The 20,496-nt window shown below is 43.6% G+C and overlaps 1 protein-coding gene and 1 pseudogene across 2 annotated transcripts in view; both read right to left on the bottom strand.

Moving 5' to 3' along the window:
- Positions 1-1,274: 1,274 nt before the first annotated feature.
- Positions 1,275-2,307, bottom strand: LOC309831878 (3-hydroxyisobutyrate dehydrogenase, mitochondrial-like; annotated as a pseudogene). The gene has a single exon. The product of its transcript is annotated as a 3-hydroxyisobutyrate dehydrogenase, mitochondrial-like (transcript).
- An 8,691-nt stretch (positions 2,308-10,998) lies between these two features.
- Positions 10,999-20,496, bottom strand: part of NT5E (5'-nucleotidase ecto) — a 44,714-nt gene continuing 35,216 nt past the window's right edge. The window contains exons 5-9 of the mRNA XM_082669425.1: positions 20,208-20,362; positions 18,457-18,562; positions 17,505-17,654; positions 15,978-16,178; positions 10,999-13,002 (exon numbers count right to left, since the gene is read on the bottom strand). Of these exons, the coding sequence (XP_082525551.1) occupies positions 12,839-13,002; positions 15,978-16,178; positions 17,505-17,654; positions 18,457-18,562; positions 20,208-20,362 (776 nt within the window). The 3' untranslated portion in view covers positions 10,999-12,838. The remainder of the gene's footprint in view (positions 13,003-15,977; positions 16,179-17,504; positions 17,655-18,456; positions 18,563-20,207; positions 20,363-20,496) is intronic.

The raw sequence follows: 20,496 nt of genomic DNA, 5'->3' as shown, positions 1-20,496 counted from the left end.
TAAAAACTGAGTACTTAAAGACATTTGTGTGATTCAATGTGTGATTGAAGTTGCATTTCATTGAACGTATATAACTGTATTCCAAAAACTTATATAAACAACTTAGTCAAGTAGAGTTTGGGTTTATGTTGTCTCTCCAAAAGAAAAATATGAATTAACTGTATTCTTTGAGGAAAGTTAAATAATTATTTTTAAAGTTTCAATGTTGAGAATTCTACTGATAATTTCTTCCCATGATAGGGTTTTCTCCTTCAACCACATTTGTCTTTCAAGAGTGGGCGTTTTGTGTTTGGTTATTGGCTGTAGTGTTCATTCAGAATATATTTATTGAGTTTCAGCCATGTATCAGGCACTGATAATGTGGGAACTCTAAATATAAGTTGGAAAACTAACCCATTTAATGGTACTATTCATGTATGTTTTTCAAAAGTTTGTAAAAATGGTCATTAGATATTGTAAATGTTTTAAAGGTTTTGCCAGTAGTTCTATTATTTTTTTTAAATTATCAGCATAGAAATTTATTTGAATTCAAAATAATATGGTTATATTTAGGATAATATAATAATTCTCTAAAGCACATATCATCGTTGGCTCTGAGACAGTTCTAAAGATGTCATTCTTTTGAAGTCAAAATGTAGTAAGAATGTACAAGGAAGCAAAAATATAAAAAATAAGTTTGCTAAGTATTGGGAGTTGTTATAAGAGGGGCACACCAAGGTAATGTAACAGAGTTCAAGTTACATAGCATGCAGCAAGGAGTTCTCTTGCTTTACCAACTCCTGGAGAATAAACCAGTAACCTCAGAATGCAAGAATACCACCACTGGGTTAGCAGGACAAACTTTCTGAGGGACACAGGGAGTAATTCACTATACTTCCCCTTTCTCTAACTCCTTGCCTCACACCGATTTCTTTTCTTTCCTCCAGGATAGGTTTTATCCCATGGAAAAAAAATGTGGTTTTATTTGTAAAGTGGAGTAAATAATATCCTGTTTGAAGTAGGCAACGTTTTAACTGACAGTGCTTAGGAATCAAACTTTTGAGAAAGGTCAATCAGCTAGCTAGCAGAGACCATCAGTGGCTTGCAGAAAAAAAAATTCAGATAATATGTGTTTGCTAAATAGATAAAAAGAATAAGCAGTTAAAAATGGGTGGAAAATCCCAGGGTTTATTGTGACCTAGACAATCAGAAGCAGACAGGTGACCTTTGATTAAGCCCATTTACTTGTGGAGTGAGCTGTGAGGGGCTCCAAGGTAGAGTTTGGTTTCCAACAGTGTCCATAGCCAAAGGGCAAACTCAGAACATCTCCTTGTCTCACAGAAACTGGAACATGGATGAGAAGTCTTTTTTGGAGTAGCCCTTCGAGCACATCATCCTGTAGATCTGATGGGCCTGACTGCCCAGAAGAATTGGGCTCTTCGTGCTGGCAGCAGAGTCCTGTGCTAATCCCAGATCCTTAGCCATGAGTATTGTTCTGAATCCACCCTGATAGTTATTAGCTGAGGGAACTCCATCCATCACCCCAGGTACAGGATTATAAGTGTCACTTGACCAACATTATCCTGAGCTCATATTTAGGATTTTAGCCAAGAGTTTGGGGTCAGGCCCTACCTGATTCCCGCATGCATAGCTGCAGCAGTCCCAGCCATACTGATAGCCAACAGCAAGTTGTTGCAGATCTTCGCAGCCTACCCAGTCCCAGCAGCTCCACGCCACGCCACATTGCAGCCCACGCACCCCGGCAGCTCTGGGGCAGCAGCAAATTCTTCTGCGACTCCTCCCACCGTAAATGTGAGGCTCCCAGACCGAACAGCTCCCACACCACCAGAAACAGGGGCATCCGTGAAAACTGCTCCCATTTCCTCAACTTCTTTGGCCAATTCGTTCAAAACCATAGGATCAACAGTACTGGAATCTATTAAGAGTGAGCCTTTCTTCACTTGTTTTTAGAATTTCATTTGCTCCAGAACAAGCTTCTATCGCATCGATGCTGGTGGGCAACATTGTAATAATTCTGTCAGCTTTTTTGGCTACATCTGCTGGGGAAGACACTACCTGTTCACCTGCGTCTAGAAACTCCTTGCATGCATCAGGGAACACATCATAAATAATGAGTGGATAGCCATGTTTCATGAGATTTTTTGTCATTGGATTCCCCATGTTGCCTACTCCAGTGAATCCAACTGGAGTCTTAGAAGCCATTGACCTAGAATACACCGCTGCAAGGCTGGCCACCGCCGGTTGCTGCCGGCAGCTCCAGTACCGGAGGCCAGCGGCAGCTCCACGGAACTGTAAGGAGGCTGCCATGCTGCCCCCGCCCTGCCTCCCCATGGTGACCTCCGCGGCTCCCAGCTCACCTACTGGCTGTTAGGGTGCGTGGTCTATTATCTTTTTAATTGCTTAAAAGTTCTAGACTATGTATGAATTTCTTTGAATCGGTGCTTTACTACCAAGCCTTAAACATTTACTAGTTTCTCAGGGACAGGTGGGAAATTAATCAGTCTAATTCTTCACATTTAAAAATCAATAGCATTTTGCATATTATTATTTAAAGTGTCATGGTGAACTGGAAAAATAAAATATGTATAGCCCTTTTATGCCATCCTCACCCACTTTCCTATAAATTGTGGTATTTTGTTTATTTAGATGAGAAAAAAATTCTTATGAGTGTATCAAATGGCCTGGGCTACCATGACAAAATACCATAAATGGGGTGACTTAACAGAAATTTATTTCTCACAATTCTGGAGGCTGGTAAGTCCAAGATCAAGGTGGCTGCAAGGTAGGTTTCATTCTGAGACCTCTTCCCTTGGTTGTAGACGGCTGCCTTTTTTCACTGTGTGCTCACATGACCTCTTTGTGCGAGCGTGTGGGAAGAAAGAAAGAGATCTTTCTCTCTCTGCTTCTTCTTATAAGGCCACAAATGCTATTGGGTTAGGTTTTATGACCTGATTCAACCTTAATTACCTCCTAAAGACCTCATTTCCAACTATAGTCATACTGGAGTTTAGGGTTTCAGCATGTGAATTTTAGGAGGACACATGTAAATCTATAGTAATGAGTGAGCTCTATTTAAAGAAAATGTGCTGTATAAAAATCTACAAATACAAAATCATTCGCATAATAAAAGGGAAAGGAACTAGATGCATTCTCTGTTGGCCAGGCATTTTATATCACATTTCACCGTCCAATAACTGTGAGATGGTATTATTCCTGTTTTATAGATGAGGATAATGAAGCCAGAGAGAACGGTAAAGTTGGAATTCAAACTTAGGTCTGTTTCTAGTCTTCGTGTTCTTGTCATTGTTGACCCATGAAAGGAGCCTTTATTTCCAAAAGCGGTCACTCTGGATCCCTTTAAAAAGTAAGTTCCCCTGGTGCATTTCAAATATTTTACTTTGCACATTCCTTTCTATCCATCTCTATGTGTGTCTTGTAGTGCATGAGTTTCACATTTTGAAATGTGTTTATTAGAAATAACTCTCTGTTTCTGGTTGGGGGATAAAATGAAATTAAATAGATGGGAAGATACTTTGAAATTTATAAAGGACATTATAAGTTTGTGCTATAAGTGTAATCATTTAGCTGTAGATAGCAGAAAATTCTGAGAAATGGTTGGAAGAAAGCAAACATTTATTGACTTCCTAAAAACCGTTAGATTTTACAATAAAAAGTCAGAAGTCTAATCTGCCACTGTTCTTTGCAGACTGTATAATGATATATATACAAGTTGTAACTTCAGATATGGTCAACATTAGAATAAAAATGACCGACTGACTAAATGAATGAGCAAACATCTTGCTAGTCTACTCCACTTCCATTTCAAAGACTGTTGTCTTTTATGTATCCAGTAGTGTCTTCAGTGTTGCTAGATACGTAAGGAGAAATCCTTAACCTGAGGCCTATGGCCCCTAGAAGATCGTCAAATCCAGTGAAAAATGTTTTTTGTATTTCACTATTTTTTGTTAATTTGATGTTTATGATTTTCTTCTATCAAATTATATTAAAGTATTATTCCAAGTAAGGGATGTGGCTGTATTCCAGTAAAACCTTACTTACGTAAAGCAGTGGCAGGCAGGATTTGGCCCTTGGGCTGTAGTTTGCTAATTCCTGATGTGGAAGAACGAAAGCAAGGAGGGAAAACTCTTAGAAAACTTGTAATCACCTTCATATTAGGGAGTGGCAGGGGGGAGGCTACAAAATTTACTCTTTGGAGAAAGGCACCTGTCCTTCTTGGGGAAGACTTAATTGGCCTTTTGGTTGCAGAGGGGTTAAAGAAGAGTCTAACTGCTCTGCATAATGAAAAGGGTGTTTAGGTAGAGAAGTTATTTTCTTAATTGCTTACTTTCTCTGGAGGGGCTGATACCGGAGAAAAAGGACTATGTGGCTTTTGGACTGAGTCAGGAGGGTGGCAGAGAGGCAGGAGAGAAGGAATTATGCACGATTTGTTCACCTTATTCTACACGTGTGTATTGAGTGCTCACTATCTGCCAGGCAGTTTTAGATGCCAGGGATATATTTGTGCATTTCTAAGCTTACATTCGAACCCAGGGAGACAGACAATATAAACAATATAAATAAGAAAATAGTATATAGTATGTTAGAAAGTAACAAGTGCTCAGAAGAAAAATACACTGAAAAGGAAAATAAAATGGTATGGGTGGAGGTGTGCAGTTTAAAATAATGTGTCCAGGACATTGTAGAAAAGACCGGAAGGAGGTGAGATATCTAGCCATGCAAATATTTTGGAGCCCATATTCCAAATATTTGGAAATAGCAAGTGTGAAGGTTTGAGTGGGAGTGTGCCTGTTTTGTAGAAAGAGTAGCAAGGAGATCAGTGTGGCTACATCATGGTGAGTGAGGGGAGATAATGTCAGAGAAATGACGGGAGACAAGATCACAAAGGGCCTTGGAAGCCATTGTGATAACTCCCTTTTACCTGGTGTATGATGGAAAGATTTTGAGCAGGCCAGCAGCTATATTGTGATAGAATTACTTTGGTTACTGCATTGGGAGTGTTGAGAACAGACTAAAGAGTAAAAGTAGAGACAAGGAGCTCATTTAGCAGGCTGGTGAAGTAATTCAGTTGAAATGACAGTCATTTGGATCAGGGCAGTACTTGTGGAGTTTTCGTGAAGTTGAGGTCTTTTGTTTTTAAGTTAGGCAACAGAATTTCCTGATGGACAGGTTGTGAGTTTGAGAAAAACGGAGCAGCCAAGGATGACCCCAAGTTTCTGCCTGAGCAATAGGAACGATGAAGGGCCTATTAAATGAGCTGAGGGAGATTGTGACTGGCACGTGTTTTGAGGAGAAGATCAGGAATTCATTTTTGGACACGTAAAGTTTGGGGGGGCCTATTAACCGTCTTAAATAGAGATGCCAAGTAGGCAGTTGTATTTATGAGTCTGGAGTCCATGGGAGGGGTTATAAATTTGAGAGTCACCAGGATCAAGATGTAAAACTGGATGACAGCACCGAGAGATGAAGTGTAAACAGAAGAGAGAAGCAGTCCAAGGACCGTGCCCTGGGGCTCTCCAGTGCTTAACACTAAGGGAGCTGAGAAGGAGCCCCAGGAAGGACTCCCAAGTGATGGGTTTGTGGATGCTTTTTAGGAGCATTGATATCTCACACTGAGTTGTAAGTTTTCGTCTTCATTGTAACTCCCTCCATTTATGCCCACTTAACACTTCAACATTATGCTAGCTGCTCTTGGGAGTGAAGGGAGTACTGTATCCATATTTGGGGACAATGCCTGGCGGAGAAAATGGGTACGGCCTGGAGACTTAAGTTTTTAAAAGTGGCTCAAATGTCTGAAAAAATGGGTGACATTGAAATTTCTTTATAAGGAAATGTGTTTTAGGTAATTTTCTAAAGTTTGTCAGATCCATTTTCGTCATACAAGAATGAAAACTGCATAATTTTCCCTGAGGGATTTTATTCATGTTACTTAATGTCGGAACTGTGCTTCCTATTTAACTTCCCTCCCTCCTCACCGCACACACAGGTGCTCAGGGGAACTTTCTGACATTTTCTCCTAGTGTGGGCTAGTTTAATCTCTTGATTGTAAGTGATGGAACTCAACTTTGCTTTAGAGAAAGAAAAGAGGAATAACATATTTTTTCATGTAACCCAACTACAGAAAGGCAATAATGGAGTTGTCCTCAGTATGACTTACCCAGCACTTGAATAGTGTCAGGACTCTCTGTGGACATATGTCCATTTCTTGTCTCAGCTTCTGTCCTGTTAACTGCTATTCTTGTGGATGCCTTCATGTGGGAGAGGACGGTTAAACAAACTGTGGAATCACGTGATGATACAGAGGGGCAAAGAGGGAGCTTGTCTCTCTCTACATCTATACACATATAAAACCTTGTGGAAGGATTCTTATTGTCTTGGCTTGCCTCTTAATTCAGACCAAGATGATCAGGCACTATAACTGTGAGGCCTAGGTCATGTGCTTCCACCAGAGCTAAGAGATTGCTTCTGTAATTAACTGTCCCACCAGAACTACCTGGGATTGAAGAGGTTCAGTGTCTCCCCAAAATGGGGGCTCTTTCCAGGAGTGGGAAGAGATGCTAGATTGGCAAATACGTGCATGTGTTTCTGTTTTCAGATGTTAATTTTGGCTGTCACTTCCACTCAGCTGTGAACAGTCCAAGTGCCAGGATGTGTCTTTCTCACCCCTGTATCACCTGTGCATAGTCCAGCAGCACCTGGCACTAAGAAGGTGATGGGCACAAAAAGACTAGGTGAGTTGAGGTGGAATGTACGTGCAGGGAGTTAAGAGGCAGGGGTGTGGCCTGTGATCCAGGTCCCTCACCTCGCTTATGACTGTTGCCAGAGTGAAAGACATATTAAGACCAGGGCACATGCCTCTCTCTCTGTGATCCTGAACCAGTGCTGCAGGTAAGGTGATCATGTCAGCTAACCTCAGGACACTGGTGACTCATGTGCACACTCACAGATTTCTGAATCAGATAAAAGGCATTTCAGGAGGAGGAGGAAGCAGAGAGAGGTGTTGGAAAGAAAGGGAAAGGGGCTGCTATAGAGGTCTAACTGCTGAGAAGTTATAAGGGAGCACGAAGACTGATATTGATTTTTTTCCCCAAATAGCCACAAAAACAAGAAAAGTTACACTGAATGCGGCCAAAGTATTGAATAATTGAAGGACATTAAGTATATAAGAGATACAGCTGTGTGGACACTGACAGATACACTTAAGTTGAGGAGGCCGGTGAGCTGAGCACCAGAGGGAGGGAGAATAGCCCTGCTGAAGCATTGCATTCTGTTGAACTGCACCAAGTGCTCACTCTTTCAATTTTCATTTTTTTTGGCCACACCATGCAGCTTGCAGGATCTTAGTTCCCCGACCAGGGATTGAACCTGGGCCCCGGCAGTGAGAGTGCTGAGACCTAACCACTGGACCACCAGGGAATTCCCTCAATTTTCTATATTGATGAAAAGTTTAAAGATGTTCATGCGGTCTTAAATAGATTAATGATCTTTTGTAAATGACGTGGACTTGTGTTAATTTTTTTTCTTTTTTTAAAGAAATTTATTTATTTTTGGCTGCATTGGATCTTCGTTGCTGTGTGGGTTTTCTCTAGTTGTGGTGAGTGGAGGCTACTCTTCATTGCAGTGTGCGGCTTCTCATTGCGGTGGCTTCTCTTGTTGCAGAGCACGGGCTCTAGGCTCACGGGCTTCAGTAGTTGTGGCATGTGGGCTCAGTGGTTGTGGCTCACAGGCTCTAGAGTGCAGGCTCAGTAGTTGTGGTGCACGGGCTTAGTTGCTCCGTGGCATGTGGGATCTTCCCGGACCAGGGCTCAAACCCGTGTCCCCTGTATTGGCAGGCGGATTCTTAACCACTGCGCCACCAGGGAAGCCCTTGTGTTAATTTTTACAGTCTATTAATATTTCTAATAGTTGTACACTCTCCTCCCTCTGTTAAGGGACCTCTGGCATTAAGCTGTGGCTGGTATCTAGAAGAGATTAGCAGTTGTCTCAGCTCTGGGATTGAGCCCACTGGTGTCTCTTGATCTAGATTGGAAGGGGATGACTAGTAATTTATTACAGTGAATAATATTTAAAATACTTAAGTCAATGTGTGATTTATTTTTTCTATTTATATTTTAAATGTGAATTGTATTGGCTTCCTCATTAGCCCTGTAATGCTACTCCCATTCACTTGCATTGTGGGCTTTCTTGAATGGGTTAGGGAGGGGCAGATGAAGCAGTGATCAGATAGTCAAGGAGCCAGCAGCCTCCTTATCTGTGGTGTCATTCTAGAGAACAGTAATGACCGAGGTTACCTTACTAGTTTGTTCATTATGTCTTGTTCTACAGTAGTGTCTGGGATCTCTTGTTTTATAGTCCCATCTTCTCTTTCCACTTTTACCCAAAGATAAGATACTCAGTAAGGAATAAGGCAAGGCTACGTGAAGAAAACTTGAGCAGGATAATGATACACCTGTGTGGTAGATGAGCAGGAATGATGCTATATGCATTTCTTAGTTATGATACAAGAGTTATCACAAAATCAGTTTCACAACATGATAAATTAGTGAAATTTTTAGGAATGCTATATAAATGTAAACATATAAAGTCAATACATTGTGATTTTACCAGAAAGATAAGACTTGTTTATTTTTTAAGTGTATGGATTTCCTTACTTCATCTGCAGAGTATAGATCTGAAAAAAAGTCAACACCAAATTAAAAACTCAAGCTCAATTAGAAATTTGATTAGCCATATTTATTTTTTCTTTATAAAAATATATATCTTAGGGACTGATTTCGTTACTAATATGCTTATTATTTAATGATTAAAGTACCAGAAAAAGTTTAGTGTTGTTTACTTTTAGAGTGATTTTGGCTTTCATAAAAATCTGGATTTCATACATGTGAATGTACATTGTTGGAGTGGAAGAACTCAACATAGTTTTCAAGACACACTCAGAAGGTAGTGTTTTTATTTTTAACATCATTTCATATATATTTGTTGTACTAGGAGATTCTCAGAGTACTCACAGGGGCCACTTCTCACTTTTGATTGTCCAGAAGTGGAACATCTTTATTTGGAGGAATTCCAAGGTAATTGGGGGAGGGGGCGTTGAAGGAAGCCAAAAGGCTGGAGCTGAGTCCTCACTCAGCCTTCTTTTATCTTTATGAAAGACAGCTTGGGCCTGAACCAGGCTCAGCTTGTTATTTGCTCCCATTTGAATGGAGGCACCAGGCAGCCAGTGGCCCTGGCAGGTGTAGCTGTGGTGGGGGTGAACCCAGCAGCACCAGGCTGGTGTATGAAGGCTGTTCCCGTGGCAGGGTTTTAGCCATGCCTCACTTTCCTTGCTTGCTCTCCATTTCTAGGCCTGGCTCTCCACGCTTCCAGATGATTCTGGGGACTAGCTAATATTCTTCTGGTATGTCTCTGCTGATAGACTTGTTGTTTTTGCAACCAAAAATCCCAGTGAATAGTGAGTCTATAATTTCCATTGTTGCTTTTATTTTATTATTATTTTTGAAGTTTTTGTTTTATTTATTAATTTACTTTGGCTGCACCACACGGCTTGTGGGATTTTAGTTCCCCGACCAGTGATCGAACCCGGGTCCACAGCAATGAAAGCCCGAGTCTTAACTGCTGGACCACCAGGGAATTCCCTCCGCTGTTGCTTTTAATATGCCAGTATCCATGTCATAGGTCAGAGTTAAATTGTCTTCATACCCTAACTAGCTTACTTGTTAACCGAATATTTTCATCAAGTATTTCATTCAGGTTCTTAGAGGGCTCAGTACACCTTACTAGAGATTGGAGATCTCCCAGCTTTTTATAAAAGTTTAAAGCTCCTGCTTTTGACTGCATTAGTTAGGAAAACTCGTTCCTTTTGATTTGCTTGGGTTGAGCCAAATCAGCTTCTAAAATGTGTCCTATTTTACCAGCACAAAAATAACATTAATTGTAACCCTTCATCTGTAAGGTTGCCTCAGGGCTGCCCCGGCTGATTACGTAGATCATCTAGGGGACGGTTATGGGTTGAATTGTGTCCCCTGAAAAGATGCTGAGGTCTTGTGGCAGGACTTTAGTCCCAACCCCGTGTACCCGTGAATGTGAGCTTATTTAGAAATACGGATTTTGCACATGATTAAAATGAAGTCATTAGAGTGGGCCTGATCCAGCATGACTATGACTTTATACAGTATAAGGGGAAATTTGGACCCAGAGACAGACATGTACAGAGGGAAAAGGATGTAAAAGCATGGGGAGAATACCATCTATAAGGCAAGGAATATCTGAGGCTAGCTAACCAGAGCTGGGAAGAGGCCTGGAACAGATTCTCCCTCCCAACCCTCAGAAGGAACTAACCGTGCCAAATTGATCGTAGACTTTTAGCCTCCAGACGGTGAGATGATGAATTTCTGTTGTTTAAGCCACCCAGTTTGTGGTACTTCGTTACAGCAGGCCCAGGAAACTAAATCAGAGACCGTTACTAATTTAGGCAAGCCTAGTCATGTATCCACAGGGCTACATACTCTCTGAGGGCACTTACTCTGCTGAAAACTGCTGAGGGCAGCTCTGCCACCAACTGCATTTAATGTGCCTGATCACGGTGTACCAGCTGGTCTGCTCTATCATCGGCATTAATTGAGGAAAATTCTTGACGTACAACCAGTTCAGATAAGTTAATTAAAATCCCTAACACTGTATGACTTGAACATTTTTATTTTTAGGAAACCACTATTGGTCTTAAATTCTGTACGTAAAAACCGTAAAATTTAGTAGTCTTACTTAAAATATCCTTTATTTACTGTTCTTTCCTACCTAAAAACTGCATGTATTTTTCTTGTTTTGGGGGTAAGAAGGGGGATAGGGAGTGTTAGTAGATGGCAGGGGCTGATAATCAAGGGAAGTGATACCAGTGATGAACTGGCAAAGAGTTTTCCATCAGTCATATTGTCTTGGGTTGTAGGTGTTTGCTTGAGAGAAGTAACTACCAGAGACAAGGAGTATATCTTCAGTTTTATTGTTTGGAACCTACAATTGCAAAGTGTTTTCAGGTCATTTCTTAAACCACTGAATAATACATGTACACATATTTAGAAAACTTACAAAATGTTTTTTAAAAATTTGTGCTCCAATAGGATTTACCCTATTTTACAGGCCAAGCATAAGAAAATACACCCCAAATGCAATCTTATTGACATTTTCCTCTTACAGTCTATGGACATTTGGTTATTTAGGGCTAGTCTGTATATGCATAGAACCTAGGGCATTATTTTACCGCAACATTTACAAAGAGGTTGTGAAATTTAAAAGTATGTTTTGTATCAAGAATACCTAATAATTGTAAACATCAAGAAACATTCTCACTCTTCCATCCTTTAGCTGCTGTTCACTGACTCTGTGTAGGGTGAGGGCTCCCACTTCTTACTGAATCATTTCTACGGTAACGAGCAGGCTCACGTGGTCCCCCCACCCCCTTAAGCAAGTATTTGTTCCTTGTGCATAAATCATTCATTTCGTCGGTCTGGGTATTTCCTGAGCACCCGCTTAGAGGGGCACTCTCTCAGGCAGGAGTTCTCATATCTGTGCCTGAGAATGACTGAGAGTGACTGTTCAGATTTGGAGGCAGAGCTGACTTTAGATTTAGGTATACCACTTAAAAAAAATCAACCTTGGCTCTGCTCTGGATTTCCCATAACTGGGGGAGGGGGCGGAGTGTGTGTGTGTGAGACTAGAATCAGTGCTGGCATCTTGCTGGGGAGAGACAGGTGCAGGTTTAGAGCTACACCTTCTCTAAGAAGGTTCTCTTCTCATGACACCTTCCCATTAGGAAGAAGGAAGAAAGAAGCAGAGGGAGAACTGATAGAATCTCATAAAATTATTAGTAGCTAACGCCGTGTGTCAGGCACTCTGCTGCTACTCCTTAGCAAATACGTATTTAACAAGTGTAAATGGCCTTTAGCTCCGACTCTTCTATAATGTTAAGTTGGTCCTGGGCATCCTGGTCTTTCCTTCCCTTTCTCCCTGCCCCCTGACTGCGTTCTGCAGCTCCTGGCCTTTCCCATTATCTGCTGCACCTCTTGTCCCAGCTCCTCAAAGGCACATGGTGGTGCAGGAGAGAACGCCACCCTGTGTTTAGTCCGTTAAACTCCCTATAACAACACGCGCTGAAAAGGAAAAAACAGACCAGAAATAAAGCAGACTTGTTCTACATGAGTCTGGGGCTACGGATAGTTAAAAAGAGAGGAGACCATTAAGTATCTTCCTGAACAGTTAACTGGATATAATTGAAGGAGTGCGGGACTGAGGTCAGAAGGCCCAGGTGCCGGTCTGGGATCTGTCACTTTTAGCTATATGGCCTTAAACATGTCAATTCTTTCTGAGCTTTAGTTCCCTCATCTGTCAAATGGGAAAAACAATACCTGTCTTGCCTACCAGCGAAAGTTATGGGCATCAAATAAGATAGTGTGCTTAAAACTCCCTTGTAAATGATAAAGTTCTATGTAAACATAAGTTGTTTGGTGGATTAGAATGAATATAAAGGAGAAAAATGATGTGTATGTTTTAAAATTGTTTATAAAGTTTTATTAAAATTTGCATATGTAAACTAAAGATGGTTGGCCTTCTCCTCATGGGGCCCCTTTTCATTTCTTTTCTTGTGTGTTCGTTAAGTTGCTGATCCTGAGTGATGATGTCAGTGTCTTCATTTACAACCCTCTAAGCTCAGCTTCTAGGAGACTGCAAGGATGGTCCGCACCATCACAAAGCCAGTTCCTAAAAGGTAGACTTGAATCTCACTTGAGAAAAAAAATACAGTTCCATTAATGGCAAGGAGAATTTTTGGCTATTGGTATAAAACTATGATCACTGCCAAAACTGAAAGAAGTATTAGAGAAAAACTTCCATGGCAATGACTTCCTGCAGAAAACTGGATCCGACCTTCAACTGCTGGATAAATTACTCTCATTTTTGAGATGTATGCGGAAACCACGTTGATATCTTGGTCACCTAGAAAAATACATACATTATTTTAACTACAGAAAAAATAATTATCAATTAACAGTAAGAAGGGGAAAGCCAATGTACTTCTCGAAAGTCCTTTGTAATTAGATATAAGAGGGAAGATATTCCTTTCATAAGCAGGGATAAAGTGTCACAGAAGACAAGAACAATGGCGATCACAAGTGCAAAGAATCTGATTGCTTTTTCATGTTCCAGATGTGAAATGTGCCCATTGTCCAATATTGGATAATTGGGGGGAATAAATTGTCTAAGCTCTGAGATGACTCAATATAGAGGCTCTTGTCATCAATGCCTCTGAACCACTCCGGACTGAGGGCATTAGGGAACTGGGTCAATATCAGTTAGCTGAGACATAAAAGTGGCTTGTTTTTTTTGGCTTGCCTGCTCAGGAATCATTTTCACGTAACTGATGCTGAGGCAATGGAGTCTTCACTTGCAAAAGAGAGGAGAACCGACAAATACTAATCGCCTGTAACTACAACAAACCCCTAGGGACCTGACAGACTTTTATTTAAAAAATGCCACACTACAGGGCTTCCCTGGTGGTGCAGTGGTTGAGAGTCTGCCTGCCGATGCAAGGGACATGGGTTTGTGCCCCGGTCTGGGAGGATCCCACGTGCCGCGGAGCGGCTGGGCCCGTGAGCCATGGCCGCTGAGCCTGCACCTCCGGAGCCTGTGCTCTGCAACGGGAGAGGCCACAGCAGTGAGAGGCCCGCGTACCGCCAAAAAAAAAAAAAAAAAAAATGCCACACTACAAATCATATATCTGATAGGGCGGTTAATATCAAAAGTATATAAAGAATGTATACAACTCAAATACAGGTGACCAACAAGCACATGGAAAGATGCTCAACATCACTAATCATCAGGGAAATGCAGATAAAACCACAATGAGATATCACGTCACGCCTGTTACAATGACTGTTATCAAAATGACAAGAAATAAGTGTTGGTGAGGATGTGGGGAAAAGGAACTCTAGTGCATCGTGTGCAGAAATGTAAATTTGTGCAGCCACTATAGAAAATAGTAGGAGGCTCCTCAAGACATTAAAAATAGAACTACCATATGATCCAGCAATTCCCCTCCTGGGTATTTATCTAAATAAAATGAAAATAGTAATTTGAAAAGATATATGCCCCCCCCCCGCCATGATCATTGCAGCATTATTTACAATAGCCAAGATAAGGAAATGAGTGTCCATCAGTGGAAGAATGGATAAAGAAGATGTGATATATATATATATACACACACACACACACACAATGGAATACTCTTCAGCCATAAAAAAAATGGCCTCTTGCCATTTGCAACAACAGGGATGGACCTTGGGGACATTATGCTAAGTGAAATAATTCAGAGAAAGGAATACCATATGATCTCATGTGGAATTCAACAATAAAAGCAAGCTCAGATACAGAGAACGGACTGGTGGTTGCCAGAGGTGGGGGGAGTCGGGTGGGTGAGGATGCACAATGGGTGAAAGGGGTCAAAAGTTATTACAGACTTCCAGTTATAAAAAAAATAAGCCCTGGGGATGTAATGTACAGCACAGTGAATATAGTTGCTAATACTGTATTGCATATTTGAAAGATGCTACGAGGGTAGATCTTAAATATCCTTATTACAAGAAAAAAAAATTTTTTTGTGTGATTATGTGAGGTGACAGATGTTAACTAGACTTATTGTGGTGAGCATTTCGCAATGTATACAAATGTTGAATCATTATGTTGTACACCTGAAACTAATATAATGTTATATGTCAATTATACCTCAATTAAAAACAATATATTACTATCAATATAATACTTAAAAAAGAACTCTTCTCTCTGCAGTGGTTCTCACGCCTGGGTGTACATCAGAATCACTGGAAGAGACTTTTGCCCCACCCAGGTAAATCAGAATCTCTTAAAAGTTGGGACCAGTGCATTGGTATTTAATTTAAAATGCTCCCCAAGTGATTCTAATGAAGAGCCAGGGTTGAGAAGCCTTAGGGCCAAGGCTTCCTCAGCCTTCTTCTGTGTAAGGTCCTTCTGTCCAGCACCTGTCAGTCTGGCCTTGGTGATGCACAGTCATCAACTTCTTTGTTTCATGCAGGGCTCGAGAGGACACCTTTTAAGCCTGCCTTTCCATTTCCTATCATGGGATGGGTGGAAGTGCCTGGCGCCTTTCCTCCCAGGAAGGGCTGTCTCCTTTGCCCTGGATCTGTCCTTCACCCTCCTTGGGATACACAGCGAAAATGGCAGTCCCCTATGATAAGGCTGAAGAGGAACCTGGCTGAGCTCCTTGCTGGAGACAGATGCAGGGAAGCTGTGCACGTGTCTTGTAAACACACTAGTTTCTGCCCTGGAGAACAGGAAGGGGTAGTGTACTGGCAGTGGACTCTATGCATAGGAGGTGGTTCTCAGTTGGATTTTAAAAAATGAGCAGGTGGTATCATGACCCTCACTGCTGCTGGAAATATCACCTGGGGTCAAGTGTGGTGGTTCCTATAATTTGCTCCAACCCACTGTGCAGAACGGGGCAGGGGACATATCCCATCCACGCCTACCTGACCTGTTTACACTAAAAGCTTCTTCAAGAAAGCTTAGATGATTTAATATAGTTTCCCACATCCAGCCTAAAGTTCTAGAAGTCTGGTTTTTCTATAAGTGCCACACTGATTGATATTTCACAATTTAAATAGCTGGTTATATGTACTTAAAAGAGTTTCAAAACACATGTAAAAATATTTTTCCCTGGGCTTGGGTGGATGGGTACGTGTGCTGGGGAGAGGCAGGGCAATATTCCCTCAGGCCGTGCTGCTGTTTCCCAACAAACAAAGCAGGAAGTGGTAAGCAATGTGGGGACGCATCTGGATTTCTGGCTTTGCCCTCCGAGCATTATGCGTAGCTCCCCTCTTGGGACCAGTTCTGTTCTCGGGTACCTCTGGGCTAGGGAGGGGTGAGACACTTGTGCTTACCAGAGTCATGTTTTAACACTTCGTCTTTTATCATCCGGAATCCATCCCCACCCTTGGCAAGGAAGTTCGGGAGGATCACCTTGTACACCTCATCCATTCTGAGAGGCTCGTAACTGGGCACGCGACACTGGGTGCAAAGGACCTCTAATTTGACCACTCTTTCCCCGGGGTTTCGGGAAAGATCGTACACCACGTGAATTCCTAGAAAAGAAATGAGCCTGTATGTTTTCACTGGATCCAAAGGGAAATTTCTGTTTTCTAGGAAAGGGCCAAATCTGGAATTGGGGCACTGGGCTTAGTTTTCATTTAGTTTGAGCTTCAGTGAAATTTCAGCAAGAGAGCTGAGGTGACATTGCAGCTACCCTATCTGGTTAGGTTTGTCCTTGAGTCCTTCTGGGAGGTCTGAGAACCCCTGGGAGGAAAACTGGCTCTGGCCCAGAGTGGGCGAGAGGTGACTCTGCAGGGAGAAAACAGACCTTTTTAAAATCCTGAGTTAATTGGTCCAGCAACTTGGTTCAGTGGCTCTGGAAAATGAGGAACAGATGACGGGCACAGAACCTTGCACCATCTTGATGACTAAGAGACATTAATAATTTGGGCTTGGGTGACTTTCACAAAACATACGACTACCCAGCACTGTGCTGGGGCACCAGAGCCCCGGTGTTCCCTCCACTCTGTCCTGGAAAACGCAGAATATCTGGGCTACCCCACAGGCAGCAGCCTGGACCCCACCACACTCTGCAGCCCCTCGATCCCAGCAGCGGAGTGCCCTGCAGAGGGAAGACTTCACAAAACAATCACAGCCCTCAGGTGCGGCCTGCTATCTACAGGCCGGAAACTCAGGCCAGAATGTGGAGTCAGAATCAAACAAGATCATTCATATTAATTTAAAGTTGAATTCATTGGACTGTGGACTTAATTATTGACGAAAGCATTTCAGAAGTCCGTGACAATTTGGGAAGCATTTGTTTTCCTTCCGTTTTCACTGCAATCCATGAGATAAGCAGGCCCATTTTCTCACTGTGCTCCTAGAGGCTGAGGGCTTGCCCCAGGTCCCGCTGGAACCAGAGCCAAGTTCCTATGTTTTGTCCAGACTGCCCCACCCAGAAATCATCCTTGTTAATACTTATTGGACACTGCATTCCTTTGAACTTCTGTATGGTTCCAGGCACTCACAGAAAAAACAGACAAAAAAAATCCTTTTCTGTTTTTTTACGAAGAATATTGAATGTTGAAGCAACTAAGATTTTAATAGAAACTAGACCTCAAGGCAGCTGACCTGCTTAGAGTTTGGGGGGCCAGCTCCTGCCGAGACCATCCGATGTCCAAATCAGACTTGGCAAATGGTGCTCATTTTCGGGGCCTTGGGGCTTTGACCCCGACCTACTCCAGTGGTCTGGCCATTCAAAGACTATGCGTTGGTGTTGGGTGTGTGAAAACCCTAACAGGCCTGACCAAGAGGTTCTGGTAAGGAGGGAGCTAAGCCAACCAGCAGGAAAGCCCACCCCACCTTGCAAGGTGACTTACCGCCCACCTGCAGGAACTCCCCTGTGGACTGGCCGTAGCGGTACACGCTGTGCTCGAAGGCCTTCTTCAGGGTGGAGCCTTTTAATTGGACCAGGTCAAAGGTGCCTCCAAAGGGCAACACAGCAGCCAGGTTCTCCCAGGTAATTGTGCCTGTGGGTAGTCACAGAGGAGGCGAGGAGGAAAACAGCTGGAGAACTAGCACACCCCATGGCCAGTGTCCTTTAGGACTGGCGGAGCAGGTTAAGGAGACACGGGGCACAGGGAGGCTCTGAGGACAGCACAGCTGCGTCTAAGTGTTCCTGACACTTAGGGGGAGGATGGAATCAAGGGGCCTCTGGCCGTGCCCTCCACCACTGAGGCTGACACTTTTTGACACCGTTATAAGGGAAGACTACAACAGTGTCTTGAATATCTGTCTGGTTGGTTTGTTTTACCATGTGCTATAATCCTGGATACCTGTAAATGCACTAGAGGAACTTACCCAGCTCTTTTTTCCCCAGCACCTAAGATGGGCAATTTTTTTTTTTTTTTTTTTTTTGGCCATGCCGCATGGCATGTGGGCTCTTAGTTCCTCGACCAGGGATGGAACCCGTGCCCCCTGCAGGGGAAGCGCAAAGTCCTAACCACTGGACCGCCAGGGATGTCCCAAGATGGGCAATTTTGTCCTCCTCTTTCCAGATATCCAGGGGGAGGCCATCACTATTTTGCATATATCAGACACCATTTGCGTTTTGCTGTGTGAATCAGAAGTTGAGCTAAACCTTGGTGCCAGTAAGGCTGGCTGCTCCCTCTGTGAGCAAATGCATCCAAGAACACACAAGCCTGTGTGCGCCCTTCAGGTGGGGCACTGACTCGAATGGCCGAAGGGCCTGGCACGGTGGGGGGGGGGTCTTGGGGGACTGGTCAGACAGCACGCTGAGCTGAGGCCGGGGGCCGGGAGCCGGGAGCATACCGTTGTTCCGCTCGTCAATGGGTGACCGGATGCTGCCTCCGTTTAAAATGCACATGGACACATGGTTCCAGGACATCTCATCCGGGTGTCTCAGGTTGTTGTTAATCTGCAACAGCAGCATGAATTTACACTCGTTATTCTGGGTCCTCCTCCTTAGGGTCAGTGCCCGGAACTTGGTTAGCTGCACCGAGCAAATAAAGCTGCTCTTGCCCTGCTCCTGTGTGTGCCCAGAGCTTTCTCAAGTGTAATTCATCAGAACTAGTCTCATGCCCTGAGAAGCAAACCTCAGACACTGTGACCAGTCCCCAGGTCAGACTCTTGAGTAGCCAGTAGCTCTGAGCCCCTCTCCTAAGACCCCTGCAACCCGCCAGGCCAGGGGCCCTTAGCAAAGCCAGCACTTGAAGTAGGAGAAAGGGGCTTCTGTGCAGACTGACCCACAGGGCTGCTCCCCCCGGGGCTCCTCCAGGGCAGGACCCACATTTGCTCCTAAGGGTGGAGCCCAGAAGCCTTTCAACTCCAGACCTCAGGCCACAAAGGACCCTGGCATCCATGTCTAGGTCCCCAGCCAGTTCCCAAGTTGGCAATTTTGGATACAAGAGAGAGACGGGGGAGCCCCTGAAACGGGGGAGAGTCAGTTTCATTCTTCCTTTTCTTTTACAAAACATATGTTTAGTTACAAGAAATAAAACGAATTACATTCTCATTTGAAAACATATGATGGTGGAAGAGGTGAGGGAGACACAGGGCCACAGGGCGGCTGAGGGCAGCACAGCTGCAGTGTTCCTGATGCTTAGCGGGAGAAGGGGCTCATTCTCTCTTTGTTAGGTAAGCCCTGCTAGAGCCTGGGGTGTTTCCTTCCAGACCTGCCTCTGCACATTCACAGCTCTGGCTTCTCGTTAGCTGCTTGTCTCGCATTGACCGTGCGATGCTGAGCTTCCAGCACTTGTCCCACCTTGGAAAGCGTGAGTGTCGTCATTTACTTGGCAGACACTTATTGAGTGTGGCTGCATCCCAGGTACCGGGCACCCGGCACCGAGCTGAGCCCAGACAAAGGAACGGCCTCCTGGGTGCCCCTGGGCGTGGTGAGTCTCAGCTGGAGACCTCGGCTGGGCACGGCGGCCCTCCCGGGGGGGCTGCCCGCAGACAGGTGGACAGAGGGGTGTTTTTGGTGTGGGAACTTGCTCTGGGACTTATTATTCTTGTGATAACGGCCTTGCTTGTGAAGGTGGTTCACACAAGGCCGAGTTCTCTGGGGTCAAGAGGACAGATCAGTGAAACACACTCTGGCCTAGATAGGCCCAGGCAGATGCATTTAATTCTATGTCTACTTCTTGGGAGGAGCAGAGTTTGTGGATTCAGGTCATCTTACCAAAGGAAAGCAACATCCAATATTCAGACACCGAAGATGAGCACCTTGAAATAAAGGCTTCTGTCCTTTTTTTTTGGGCGGCACTGCGCAGCATGCAGAACTCACCTGAACAGGGATCGAACCTGCACCCCCTGCAGCGGAAGCATGGAATCTTAACCACTGGACCGCCAGGGAAGTCCAAGGCTGCCGTTCTTGTAAAGCAATAAAGGGATGGCCCACTGGTCTGGTTCGGGCACCTTCCCAAGGTACTCAGTGTGATTACACGCCAAGCTTTTGTCTGGGGACTAATTTCTAAAAGTCCTCAATTCAGTAACTGTCAGGTTGTCCGTCCTTGCATCCTCCCCCACTAGGCACGGGCCCTGCTCTCCTGTGGACCACTCACCACAGCATCACAAATCAGGTTGCCCATGTTGCATTCTCGAAAGCGGCATGACTGAGTGGTACCATCCAGATAGACAATTGTTTTCCCCAGTTCCTGGGTCGAGTAATTATCTAATTTTGTCCTCCATTTGTTAATGTCTGCTTTTATGCTCGGATCTAGAAGAAAACAAACAAATCAGCCTGCAGTTAAAGCCTAAATGTTGGAGAAAGGCTCAAACGTCATTCAGCTCACCTGGCGTGAGTACACAGTTCTTTACCGTATTTGTGTACGTTTTGATTTTGACTGGGAA

This window comes from Grampus griseus (genome assembly GCF_964374135.1).
Source record: "Grampus griseus genome assembly, chromosome: 13".
NCBI lineage: Eukaryota > Metazoa > Chordata > Mammalia > Artiodactyla > Delphinidae > Grampus > Grampus griseus.
The sequence above is the reverse complement of the archived record's forward strand: the minus strand, read 5'-3'. Positions and strand labels throughout refer to the sequence as shown.